General features: G+C 42.1%; 1 protein-coding gene across 1 annotated transcript in view; it reads left to right on the top strand.

Moving 5' to 3' along the window:
• Positions 1-14,083, top strand: part of TMEM132B (transmembrane protein 132B) — a 533,841-nt gene that overhangs the window by 202,607 nt on the left and 317,151 nt on the right. The window contains exon 3 of the mRNA XM_029571422.1: positions 12,927-13,073. Coding sequence (XP_029427282.1) covers positions 12,927-13,073 — 147 coding nt within the window. The remainder of the gene's footprint in view (positions 1-12,926; positions 13,074-14,083) is intronic.

The following is a 14,083-nucleotide window of genomic DNA, read 5'->3' on the forward strand; positions in this document are numbered from 1 at the left end:
AATCCTTCCCTCCTCCCCCTCCCCCCAGCGGGTGAATTTTGAAAGATGAATGTAAATAGCAACTACTGGTGTAAATGCTATTTTATGTGCCTCACAAATATGTGATATTTTTTGCTTTCATGTGCACCTATTCACTCTTATAAAGGCGGCAATCTAGGGGCATTCTGGGATCCATAAGATAAGACACTTATGCACATAGATTTGCTAGCTTACTAATGTAATTTTAGACCTGCTAATTGTCTTGCGTAAGGGATATCAGACTTATTGATTGTGTCCTATTGGCTGGGTGGCAGAGCTGAGTGAACTGGAGGGGGAGCCGGGGGGGGGGGGGGGGGTCTCGATGACCTGGAGCAGGACTGATGGAGTAATTGGTAAAACTGGTTATTTCACTTATGTGCTCATGTTTTAAATTTGCCAACTTTTGTATAAATCAGGATTTACATGTATGAGTCCCCCCCCTTTATTTTCTCATGTAAAATATAGCGTGTATATTTTTAAAATAGCTAGGAAAAATATGCATGTTCAGTGCATTGAAATTCTAGCTTTCAATGCATTTCTTGTATTTGTACATCAGCATACATATGCACGCGTGTTACAGAGTAAAGTTACGCATATTTTACAATACGCACGTATGTGATGTGCGTGGATTATAAATACTATGATAAAACCACGTGCGGCCATATACAGTATGTGCTGATGTGCCACCACGTGCATTTGTTTGAAAGTTATCCTCTTGAGTGTTTAAATTTAGATACCTATATTTACAAGATGTCTTAATTTAGTAGGTCAAATATGGGTGGCTCCGAATGCATTCCCTGGGTAGACATATGACTTGGCTGATTAGTGGAGGAGGGTATTCTGGGACCATATCTAGATACAATAGTCAATATGCACTTATGACAAACAAAATATGATTACAACTGAAGGGAAAAGGACTAGGGACATAATGCAGAGCTGAGAAGCATCTTTTACAGCTGTTAAATAGGTAATACAGCATTTATGATTGTGTGCTAAGATGGTATTTTATAATTAGGGTCAGCGAGAGGGAGTAGCTGCATAATGTCTCCTTATTGGGAACAACTGCATTAATTTCAGAGTGCAAAACAGGAGGGGTTGTGCATTCGTTTTCTAACAAAATGAATAATGCAACAAAAAAGTCTAGTTTCATTAGAAAGTAAAATGTAAAGAAACATCAGATGAAATGTATTGGGTTTTTCATTTTAGAATGCTGCTACTGTGCCCAAACCCCTCTCCCCACCCCACTAATCATGCCACAACAAAACTTTAAAAACCCCATGGATTCCTCTTACCCTGAGAGAGTTTTTGCCATCCGTGGGGTCCCTGTAGTCCAAATGGGGACAGGAGTGAGTGATCCCTGCTAGGTCCTTTTGCTGGTGCCATTTTATTGTGTGGCTGTTAAAATGTCGCCATTTTCAAATTGGGATCTGGTGGGGCCAGGAGCAAGTGGGTATTACTTCCGCGCTATCGGGGAACGACTGCTGGTTTTGGTAACCTCTGGATTCAGAGCAGCTGGCTTGGACAGGAACAGAAATGGCCTGGTCCCCGGGATCTGCTGCCTGCACCAGCCATCTTTCCTTTGGGTTGAGCCCTCAGGTTCTGGTGGCCAGCAAGAAGCGTACTTGGAGAGGGACAGGAGGGTACCCACCAAAGCAGGACTGGACGAGAGGGAAACAGGAGCAAAAAGGGGTGCCCAGAACAGGGGAGTGCTGCATCACATGACAGTAACGGACAAGACAGAGGAACCTGGCAAGAACAAATAGAAACGGAAGGCCACAATACTAAGGTTAAGAATGGGAACGGACAGAATATTCAAGACTAGGAGCAAGGACTAGGAAGGCTTCAATACAAATACACAGGACTAGAACAAAGACTGAAGCAAGCATACACGCCTAAGGCTAGAGTAATGGTGGCCACAACAAGAAGGAACTCCAAGCTGAGGCACTGAGCTTACGAAGCAGCAGACTTGTATCCTGGGGCAGTGCTAGAAACATGGCCACCAGTAAGAACTCCAAGTCATAGGGCTTGGAAGACTGAGCAGAAGGTAACACAGCCCACTGAGGGCCCTTACTGGTGGGAGGTGAGCACTGCACACAGGTCTTCACACGCCCTTATTTGAACCACTGGAAGCTCACGGACGGGAGGAATTACATTTTTTTATTTCTGCATGCTGGGGGTGAGGGGAACCTGGTCCCTTTATGCCTTTCATGTTATTTTTATTTTCCTTTGCTTATTTTGTTAGAAAAATTTAAATTAACTGAAGTAGACATCAAACAAAATGAAATAAAATGGAGGAACCCCCCCCCCCTATTTTCTGTACAGAGCCCTAAAGATTTTGTAATGAAAAACGGAGACGGTATAGAATTTTATGTAACCCAGTCACTTTCAAGAATTAAGGAATTGTCATGAAAAGGTGGTTAGAGCAGATTAGTTTCTTAGAATCGAGGAAGATGGCAAGTATTTTCCCGGATGGTCCCCAGCTTCCAGGGAACACACAAACTCCCAGCTGAGGCCCAAGCCATCCATCACTTAGGCCCTTTTAATTCCTCATGTGCTGTGGCGAATTCTTGATGCGCCAGCCATCAAGGTCTAGGTGCCTGCACCTGCGGACGGCCCAGCTGGAGGAAAGCGATCCATCATTGCCTCTTACAGGGAGCAGAGCTTATGGTGTCTTTAGGGCAACAGCTCCGTAAAGAGGCAATCCCTTGCATCTTGTTTGTTGTTTTCTGGACAGCTGCTGCACGTTTCATGCTACAGTCCTTACCCTAATGCAGCACCATTACTCCGCAAGTAAAGGAAGGCAGGGTGACCCAAACCACGCCGAGAAACCAGTTCAATAACATGCTGCAAAATAATGAAATGCTAGATGCAAAAGATGAATTCACATGATCCTTTTTTTTTTTGTTTGTAGACATACCAGAGTTTGTTCAGCCAGAGAAAGATCAGGTCCTTATTCCCCTGCATTACTGGATTATTATCCGCCACGTTGTCACTCGGGTTTAACTCTGTAATTGCAAACATCCAAAAAAATGAGAAATATTCATGAAATCTTGTTTCAGACGTGCAGTCAGCTTTTTTTTTTTCTTATTACTGCTTATGTTAGCAGATATTCATATAATAATAAGGAGAGCATTAATTGAGGTTGGAAAGGGATTTTCTTCCTGGTTTGTGGCTGACTGTGGAATTGGATTGGAATTCATTATTTTCTCGGCTGAAGTGCTAATAGCAGAAACACCTTTCTGAAAGCAGTTGATTATCCCTTGTAATGTAAATTGTTTCTAATTTGGTATTGTAGATGTCAGCACGCAGATCGAGAGTCCACCCTCAACTAAAAAAAAACCACGCGGGTGAAACAAGTTGAAAGTAAAACAAATGAATGTTGCATCTGCGGTAGCCACTTCACAAGCGCCCATGAGGCAGAAAACCATTTTTCTCCTAAACTGTAGATTACTATTCAGCTTTCAGGTGACATGCTGTGTGTGTAGGAAATGACATAAACTCCAAAGCAAGTGTGCGAGGTCCTATTAAGAAGCGATACTCCACCCTAGCGGGCTCCTGCGGAAGGCCCCTGATTCGATCCCTGTGTTGGGTCTTCCACTCCCTGGGCCGGATGGGGCCTGGGGATGCAGCAGCACTTACAGCCCCCCTCCTCCCGTCCTGTCCACCCCCCCCCAGGTTAAGGGAAGGGATGGAGGGAATCATAGCTATCACTCAAGGTCAGTGTCTGGTGATCAGATTCAGGGTCTGTGTTCTGGAAAGAGCCTCGGTCAATGCTCCCCCTCCCCCCACTCAAGACCATCGCCACAGGGACCAGACAAGTATATTGGGGAGAAGAGACAAACAATAAGGGAAAAGTCACCAGGGAGCTGTGAGTGAAGGCTCATGAAATCAGGATCCCAACCCTGCTTGCAACGGCTGGTAGCCCGGAAGAGAAAACATAATATTGGATGTTGCAGTCTACAAAAGAAATGTATTAAAGGCATAATAATAGTTTTCCTTTCTGCTTAGTGACATGTGGGAGTGGAGGAGTAGCAGTGGGCTATGAACCAGGAGACCAGGGCTCGAGTCCTGCTATCGCTCCTTGTGACCTTGGGCAAGTCACTTACGGGCTGATTTACAGGAAAAACCCACGGGAGAGCCAGCGAGCATCCGCTCTCCCGACGCATGCCCAGGCCACTCTCCTGGGCGAGCGATTCAGGAAGAAACAATATGCAAATGAGGGCCCGCGGTAAAAGGAGGCGCTAGGGACACTATTGCGTCCCTAGCACTTCCTTTTTGACAGAAGCGGCAGCTGTCAGCGGGTTTGACAGCTGACGCTCAATTTTACCGGTGTTGTTTCTCAAACCCGCTGACAGCCACGGGTTCGGAAAATGGACGCCGGCAAAATTGAGCATCCGTCTTCTGGGCTGCAGGCAGATTTAAAAAGTTTTTTTATATTTAAATTTTTTTTAATTTTTGGGGCCTCTGACTTACCGGTAATGTCACTATGATATTAAGTCAGCGGGTGTACAGAAAAGCAGTTTTTTCTGCTTTTCTGTATACTTTCCCGGTGCCGCCAAAATTAAAATGTGCGGCTTGGTTGCACATTTTACTTTCTGTATCGCACGGGAATAACTAATAGGCCCATCAATATGCATTTGATTAGTTTTGGGGGGGTTGGCTGCGCGTTTTCCATGTGCTATTACCCCTTACTGAATAAGGGGTAAAAATAGCACATTGAAAATGCACATCCAACCGGGGGCTAACAGTGTGCTCGGCCTGAGCGCACTTTACTGCATCGGCCCGTTAGATTGTAAGCCCTCTGGGGATAGGGAAATACCTATAGTACCTAAATGTAATCTACCTTAAAGCGCTGAAAAAGGTGCGAAAAGCAGAATATAAATCTAAAATAAAATCTGACAGCACCCAGTCTCAGCTTTTAAATGATACTAAACAAGTCTGTCGGTATTAGCTGGCTTAATGAGCACGCCAACACTTTAATAAAGTGCAATGACCATTATTTGTAAGTAGAATGAACTATTTGAAGCATAGGCTCCTTTATTCTGTGTTTCACTAGAGTTCTGAAGCAAAGGAGCCGTACAACAAAAATGACAGGAATCTTGGTATTGAAGAAACTAGCCATAGCCGAGAACCATGTTGTAACCGCAGTGAAAATGCATATGGAAAAGAATGGCGTGACAATTTTAATAACTCATCTCTTTCCCAGTTTGGTTTCATAGAGAATCCTTCATCCAAACCTTATATTCAAGAATTTAAAATTTGATGCAACTAATTGTTTTGTTCTCGGTAATAATAGTAACTTGTGGGGTTTTTTTTGTTTGGTGATGAGCATCTTAGTTAATTGAATGTCTCTTTTTTAAGTGTGCATCTGTTCTGATTTCACTAAAAGAAATCCATCTTTAAGAGGGCCCTTGATATGGAAATAATTAATCTCCGGGTGATGTTTGCCAGAAGCAGGGAAATCATTTTAGATTCCATACAAAGTGCTCAGTTCTAGCAGCAGGGTTACATCCTGAAGACCATTGCACATGTCCTTGACTTATGAATAGTTCAGTATTCCAACCCACTACATATTGATTCACTGCACGTCTTAGAATAAAATATAAAATATATCTATATATATCAAACTAGAAAAGAGAAATATCCGGGTTATCTTTTTGAGAAGGCTGGAACAGAATGTTTTGCTGTAAACACTGAAACAGTCTCGCATCTTGCATCTTTCCAGAAATAGTACCAAACCTATGTTTAATTCTTACGCTGAGACTTTTTTCTAGGGACAGGCTTGTTAAAAGTTGCATATTGCCAACCCACATCAGAAAGGGATGAAACCCATCTGCTGTAGGGTTGTAGTATTTTAGAATGATGATGTTGTATGAGCCACTTGTACAGGCTAACCAAGTTCAGCAGATGCTCCTTGAGAAGTAATTAGTTCAAAAACCCACTGACCAAGACTCTCTTCCTTTTTTTGCTGTCATAATGTATCTGGAGTTTTACTAGGCGAACAGAGGAATGAGGAATCCCTTTTAAAGGTCTGTAAGGGGCTTTTAAATTTTTGCCCAGAATTTTGCTCCTGCTGCTTTTGACCTCCAGATCAGATGGAACCAGGACTGGGATCCTGGCACTGGGAGCCTCCATTTGTAACTACCTGGGGATTCTCCCCCTGTTTTATATCTCTTCTCCCACCAACAATATTATCTAGTCCGGTCATTGCAGACCTTGAATCTGGACATTTTGGTTTCACTTTTGAATGATGACCACAACTTCCCTCCTCCCCTCCTGGCCCCAGCTGTTCTGGGGCACGTAATAGCTGATCTCGGGGATCGAAATTGGGACCTTCCATATGGCAGTGCACAAAGCTTGCCAAATTGTAAGAGCGGGGGTGAGAATTAGCTGAGTCACGTCCTTGTCTCCAGCATTGGTGCATTTATTCTTGATAAGTACACAGTTTTGATATTTGAACAGCTACATACACTAATAGAATGGCGCACACAGTCAAAAAAAAAATTGGTGAACTCAGCCAGTTGCTTGAGTACATATCGTGCTCCTATTTGAAAGGAGTTAAGTGTCTTAGCTTATTTAGATCTCTTCCAGGCATCTACAGCCCATGGGGTGGTCCATAGTGCTACCTATAAAAGTGTAGAAACACACGATCATCTTATCCTACACAACTCTCTCTTGAGAAAAGATGTACAAGAATACATTGAGGATTAGGAGCTCTCTGGATTTCCTCACTATAGACTATAATTATACTGTTCTGTTTGCTTACCTGGAAGGAGTGTCATTGAGAGAACGAGAGGCTACGTTCTGTACTGGGAGCACATTTCAGTTACATTTTTAAAAATGTCTTACTGTTTTGAAATGGTGTTTGCTGGTAACAGAGTGTTGAAAAACACCATCTGGTTTGTTTATTTAAATGGATTGAAGTTAATTAATTCATTGATTTGCTGCCTGGTAAGTTCAGTTTGAAAGCAGTTTGGGTAGCGTGTTGATTAATCTGTTTTCTTTTTGAGTACAGTGGCAATGAATTTGAACCGAGAAACAACTGCTAGAATTCAGTATTTTCTGCACTAGAAATAAACCCCCTGTTGAAAAGAGAACCCCAAACTGCCTCTTTAATGAGTACAAGAATGGGCCTCTCCAGTAGATTCTGGTTTGTACTGGCACAAACATGAGACATTAAAATAAAGGAATGTTACTTTCTCCATATTTATTTATTTATTTATCGAGTTTTGTATACCGTCGTTCAGTCTTGCCATCACAATGGTTTACAAAGTTTCGATGTTTAGCAGTGTTCAAAAAATTCATGTGATTGTTTACATAGTTATTGAAGGCGTTATAAACGTAGTTCAGTTGTCAAACTATACAGGTTATATTACGTACTTGCATTGGTTCTACATGTTTATATGGGCCGGTAGGGAGGGAAATTATAACAGTCATTGGGTGTTTTGGTAGGCTTTGATGAACATCCAAGGTTTTAGTTCTTTTTTGAAGGTTTTTAAATTTTGCTGTGTACTCAGTTCGGTTGGGAAGGGTGTTCCAGAGTTCAGGACTTCCTAGGGATATGGCTCTCTTCCAAGTTGAGGTAAGTTGTTTGGTGCGAGCAGGTGGAATTTTAATAGACCTTTGTTAGCTGAATGGAGATTTCGGTTTGGTGAGTGGAGTTTTATGGATGCACTTAGCCAGTTCGTTTGTTTTTCGTATATTATTTTATGTATTATGGATAGTATTTTGCTGTCTATCCTGTATTTTTTTGGGAGCCAGTGTAGTGATATGAGTGTTGGAGTAATGTGATCGTATTTTTTAGTTCCTGTGAGTATTCTGGCGGCTGTATTTTGAAGGATTTGGAGTGGTCGGATGGTGGTGAGAGGTAAGTTGAATAGCAGGGAGTTGCAGTAATCCAGGTTGGAGAAGATGAGTAGTTGGACTGTTCTGAAGTCGTTGGGGGAAAGGAAAGGTTTTAGATGTCATAGGATTAGGAGTTTGTGATATCCGTCTTTGATTTTTGCAGTGATGTGGTTCTTGAAGGATAGTTCCTTGTTGATTATGACTCCTAGGTTGTGGGCATGGGTGATGGGGGAGACTGCCGTTTTTTGGTTCATTATGTTGAGTGGTGGTAGGTGAGGAGGATTGTACTTTCTATCCAGCATGATTATTTCTGTCTTATCAATGTTTAGGATGAGTCTCATGTTGGTTAGTAGTTTTTTTATTTTAGTGAGGTAATTGGCTGTTTTTTTGTAGGTATCTTCCAGATTGTTGTGTATTGGGATGTTGAGGTGTTGCTGTTGGAGGTACTGGAGATCATATTTGATGGAGATGTGGCTCCTCATTGGTCTCCATTGGGCTAGGTTAACTTTATGATGGCTAAAAAGAGGAAAACTGGACTTTATTTTACATAGAATTCCAACCCAATGGGCCAGTCTCATGGCCCTAATGATGGTGCTGCTCACTGCCAGGTGGGTTTGATTCCTGAGCTACATTTCTACTTTTTGGATTGGTATGATCCCCAACCAATCCAAAGTTTTCTGAGAGGCTGGAAATAAATATTAAACAGGACGAAGTAAAAGAAGATGGGGGGACATCAGACATGAGTGGCCTCCAGGTGGCGCAGTGGTTCCTGATCCTAGTCTGCTGCATTCTCTCTTACTGAAAGAGGTAAGCCAACTAATTGCAGTATGGCCAAGACACAATCAGGATATAACTTATAGTATCACATTAAAAAAAAAAAATGTGAGAAGGATCAAAATCACAAGGGTAAATAAGTCCCTTTGTAAATCATATCCAGAAATATGATATGTAAGAATTGTGCAATAAGGAAATCCATGCTACTGCACCATATGAAATTTCAACATTTAAATTCAGTCTTAGAAGTTCCCACAATAGGACTACAGTAGGCGTGCAATCAGGTCCACTGGCATGGCTGTGTTTCACCAAATAGCTTCTTCAGGAGGACATTGGCTGAGAATGAAAGGCTAAGCGCTTAGCAGAGCAGCAGCTGCAGCATGGATTGAAAGCAACCACAAAGGAATTTTATTTACCCTTCTGATTTTGATTCTTCTCCTCACTTTTTTTTTTTTTTAATTTATACTTGTCCTTTGTGAGGCTCAATGAAGCTTCACTTTTTAGACTTATGGTATTGACCCCTATCCAGCTCAGACTAGAGAGAGTTCAGTAAGGAACCAGCAGCCTCTCCATGCGGTGGCATTTTTGGAAGGGGTTCATGACATCATGCTCCTCCAAGAAGATGTCTGCTTGCTGTAGTATACAATACTCACTCGATTTACCAAGAGCAGGTAAATTAGAGACTGAGGGATAACCTGAAGGGGCCAAATTGGAATTCTTTAACACTGGTCAGATGGTTGCATATTTTAGAGCACCTGGCAATATCCCCTTGGCTAGGGAAGCATTGGTTTATTTTTTCCAGGAAGTCAAAAGTGGGCTCCTGCAAAGAACAAACCACTCAAGGAAGGGTGAGGGTTCGATGACCATAGTTAACTTCAGCTGGGAAACCAGCGTTGGAATATCAGACGGTATAATAGGGTGAGCGTGCGACCGGGGCAGAACCTCACATGTTGGAAGGATGTACACTAAGCTCGGTAACTGAATGAAGGCTAAATAACCTTTGTCTGGGGGTGGGGGGAGTTCTCATGGGTGTGGGCCTGGTTGGCACTAGAAATTAACAATGGCATGGGCCACAGTCCACCAGTGCCATTTCTAAATCTCTCTCTGGTGGGCAGGAGCACCTGGGGAGTACGCCTGCCTCAGGAAGAAAAAGCAAATAATGGTAAGAGCATTGGGGAGGGGGGGAATCAGAGGAAAGGCCCCAGAAGGAGGTTGGTTTTTTTTTTTTTTATTTGGTGTGGTGGTAGCATTTTAAAATGAAATGAGAGAAAATAAACAAACAAAAAAAAAACAACCCTGAAATTTTAAGTCTAATTGAAACAAAATGGGAGATTATTCAAAATTTCCCATTTCAATTTCAGCAAATGAACATAAGATATGCCTTACTGGGTCAGACCAACAGTGGCCAATCTGTCACAAGTACCTGGCAAATAGCCAAATGTTAAATAAATCTCAAGCTATTGCTTATTAATTAATATCAATTTATGGATTTTTCCTCTAGGAACCTATCCAAACCTTTTTTAAACCCAGTTACACCAAGTGCTGTAACCACATCCTCTGGCAATGAATTCCAGAGATTAACTACACGCTGAGTGAAAAACAATTTTCTTCCATTTGTTTGAAAAGAGCTACTTGCTAACTTCATGGAGTGCCCCCTAGTCCTTCTATTAGCTAAGAGAGTAAATAACCGATTTGCATTAACCTGTTAAAGTCCTTTCATGATTTTGTAGACATCTCATATCCCCCCTCAGTCATCACATTCTTAGTATGTACTGATACTGCAAATCTGCCATTTTGAAATATAAAGCAGGTTAATTGTATTGGAGAAAAGAGCAGTTACAGCTAAGATTGAGTCACAATTTTCCATATAAGCTGGTTCATTGGCCAACTCCTTGCTGATAATTGCTGTCTGGACCAGGGCTTCCCAAGCCTGTCCTGGGATTCTCACAACTCATTGGATAAATCAAATAATTAAATACAATAAAAAAAAAAAAATATATATAGTTTAGGATAGCCACAATGCATATGCATGAGATAAATTTGCATATAAAGGTTTTTAGTGGATGCAAACCTTTGCATATTCATTGGGGATTGCATGAAACCCAACTGCCTTTGCAGTTCCCAGGAAAGGTTTGGGAAGGCCTCATCTAGAGCTCAGAAAACCTGGGAAAAAAAAAAAAGAAATACCCTGTGATGCATCCTAAGGATTTAGAGATAGAAACAGCCATGCAGAACATTTAATATCACTGCAGAAAGCCTATATATATATATATATATATATATATATAATCATCTTTGTGCTTTATGCAATGAGATCAATATGGAAGCCCAAGAAAAATGTGGTAAAAGTAAGGAGGTTGTAAGCAGTCGCATCCTATAAATGCAGGCAACTGATTGCAGTATTTCATTGTAGACCTTTTTTTTTTTTTTTTTTTTACCTTTACCTATTACCAATTATCCTGTCACTATTAAGGATGGTTTTGTGAGATTTCATTATTAAGAACAGTGTGATGTTATGGATCCTTCACTGGTGAGGGTGGTTGGAAAGAGCATCTAAGGAGGTGCACCCACTCCTGAAATAATTATTTTGTACTGTGTGGGTAGTAAAATCTTAATACAAGAAAGAGCCCCCAGGGAGACTTTCAGTGTCTGTAAATGGAATGCAAAGATCTTGTATTATCTCTTCAGTTGCCAGCAAAGAATACTAATATAGCAGTGGGGGTTAATAAATCACTATTCTGGATCTTTGAGTGGTATTTTTGCACATTCATGCATTGGCAGTGAAAAATTTGTGATACATGGGGGTAACCTGCTCGCCGTGGCAACTACCACCATGGGAAGCTTGCTGGGCAGGCTGGATGGACCATTGGTCCTTTTCTGTCGTCATTGTTATGGGATACGTGCAATACACAACCAGCAGCTTCGGAATCTCCTTGGTGTTGGCAATCCCATCAGTAGAGTTGTGAATCAAGGTTCCTAAGTCCTAGTTTGAATGGGTTTTTCATGGACATGGACTGATGGTTCACCACTCTTGCACAGCATTTAATCGTCATCACAGGGGCTTGGATCAATGTAAAAACTTTCTTCAGGTGTTGGAAAAGGATCAATGTGGTCTTCAAATCTTATCTTATCTTATCCTTGGATTTTTTTTCACAAGTTGGTCCAATGAAACCAGTTTTTCCCCAAAAACAATACAGCTGTTAGAACTCCGCACCAAAGTGATCAAGAAAACAAATCAAAGCAGTTGAGGTCTAGAAGAAGAAGAGTTATGGGAGAAGTATGACAACACTTTTGATTTATTTTGTAATTGGCACGGAGCTCTGGGGGCTTAGTAAAGCAGAACATGAACAAGTTTCGGGGGTATAGCAGAGAAGCTTCACTTCCAGAGAAATAATATTTGCCACTTTGCGAAAGATTTGCTGCCAAATTGTGATTTATTTTTTTTAAATAAACCCAGGCCCCTTTTACAGATCTTGCACACTGCAGGCAGTGTAAACTTGAATGCTTCATCAGACATCTGTCAGTGACGTTGGCTTTCATTTCACGGCAGCTTAAGTTCTGCTTGGGAAACAGGCAGCAGCTTTCTCCTGATTGTGAAATTGCCTTCTAAAAATGTTTTTCTCAGAGTTGGAGCACTGTCTTTTTTTTTTTTTTTTTAAAGAGAATTTTGCTCAAAAAAAAAATTCATAGTAGTCTATCCTGATTGTGAAATGATGTGGCCCATTCTGGACTCTGTGCTCCCATCATTGTCTTTGAGATTCAGTTTAAAAGCGAGTAAATGAGCAGAGTTTGAGAAATAAAGTTTTTTTTTTTCCCCCCTTATTAGATGTTTGGCCTGCAGGGGATATTCCAATTATCTCTCTGTATTTTATTTGGGAAGTGACTATTCACAAGCACACCAGTATGCACTGTGTTTACAGCACAACGTCGGCGCTTTCGGCATTTACTGGAAGTACAGACCCATCAAATTATACGAGTTTCTCCTTGTTACCTCTGTTCAATTTGCATTGAATTGTTGCCACTGAAGTATAGAGGAATGCTGTCCAGAACAGATTGGCGAATTTAAAGATTAACTAACTTTACACTTGACTGTAGAATGAATTCCTGCCTGCTGCTTCTGTAGAGTGGCCTCAGACTAATTTTGGATCAGCAGTTGGGCTTTCGGTCCATTGAAAAGTGAAGCAGAGTTTCATTTTTTCAGCCCTGTTGCCTTTTCTTGAGTTTTTTCTTTTTCGCTTCATCAATGTAAATGATTTAAGCACGATCTTTCTGTGCTTTGCCTTCCGCAGGGTTAAGGCCGCGCCAAGTGTGAAGGTTGTGGCGGTGAGAGTCAACAGTGCAGAGCAGTGGAAGATCGAACAAGACATAGATAACGGAGGGCAACAAACCACGGCTACCTTGGCTTGTACAGGTCACGGCCCGGTAGCAGACAGCAGGTAAGGTTACAGTACATGCTAATGTCTCATATAAAATACAGTATATGATGACTGGTCTGCGTTTTTTGTTTCTCCCTCCTCCTCTCTCTTGCTTTTCTCCACTGCCCCTCCCTCCTGCCCAAATGGCTCGGGGTGGGGGGCGGGGGGCCCTCACTGGTCCAAGAGGGGCCCCTCCTGTGAAGGGGGGCAGGAGGCGACGGCTCTTCCTCTCATGCTCTTTGCCATGATTTGCCACATTTTTGCCGTCTGCTTCCGAGGCTGTGCTGACGTACGCAGTGGCCTGGGAACTGCGCCCTGCACGATTCTGCCCCTCCCACCGCTCCTCCACTTAGCTCCTTCTTCTATTTGAAAAGCAAACATTTTTTGTAGAACCATTTTTTTTATTGATTTTCTTTTTTTCCCAAAGTACACAATTGAAAACGTATAAGGGAGTTTGAAAGAAAAGCAAACATTTTAATGTTTCTGAAGGAGGCCCCTGGGTTTCCTGTAGCTGTTCATGGGTCGGCAAGTTCTGGGGCACCCGGTATTCAGATTGTGTCGCACGTTTGCATAAGTCAATGTGCATTTTGTACTGCTAATTGCGCCCCAAAAGTAAATGCCCATCAGAAATCGTTCCCTTTATAAAGATTTGGTGCACACTTGGGTAATCTTTTTGTCATTATGCCGTCCCTCTCTCCATGTCAGGTTTCTTCTTTTTTTAAATATTCTTGTGCTTTCCATTCTGCCATCCTCGCCCTGTCACTATTTCCTGTTTTCCACCTCTGTCTGCTCCTCCCTAAGGCACTTTTTTTTTTTTTTTAAGTTCTCTCCACCTCTTGGATGTTCATTGCCCTCCCTCCCCTCCAGTCATTTGTCATTCTCTCTTTCCCTTAGAGTCTCTCCTGCTGCTCTCTTCTACTCTTTTCTTTCCTGGAGTCTGTGTTCAGACCCTTCTTCTCCCAGTCTCTCTTCCCTCCATCCCTTTACCTTCTGAGTCTCTTCTCTCCTCTGGGCCGCCTTTGGCTATCCCC

Source organism: Rhinatrema bivittatum, chromosome 11, assembly GCF_901001135.1.
Source record: "Rhinatrema bivittatum chromosome 11, aRhiBiv1.1, whole genome shotgun sequence".
In the NCBI taxonomy this organism is placed as follows: domain Eukaryota; kingdom Metazoa; phylum Chordata; class Amphibia; order Gymnophiona; family Rhinatrematidae; genus Rhinatrema; species Rhinatrema bivittatum.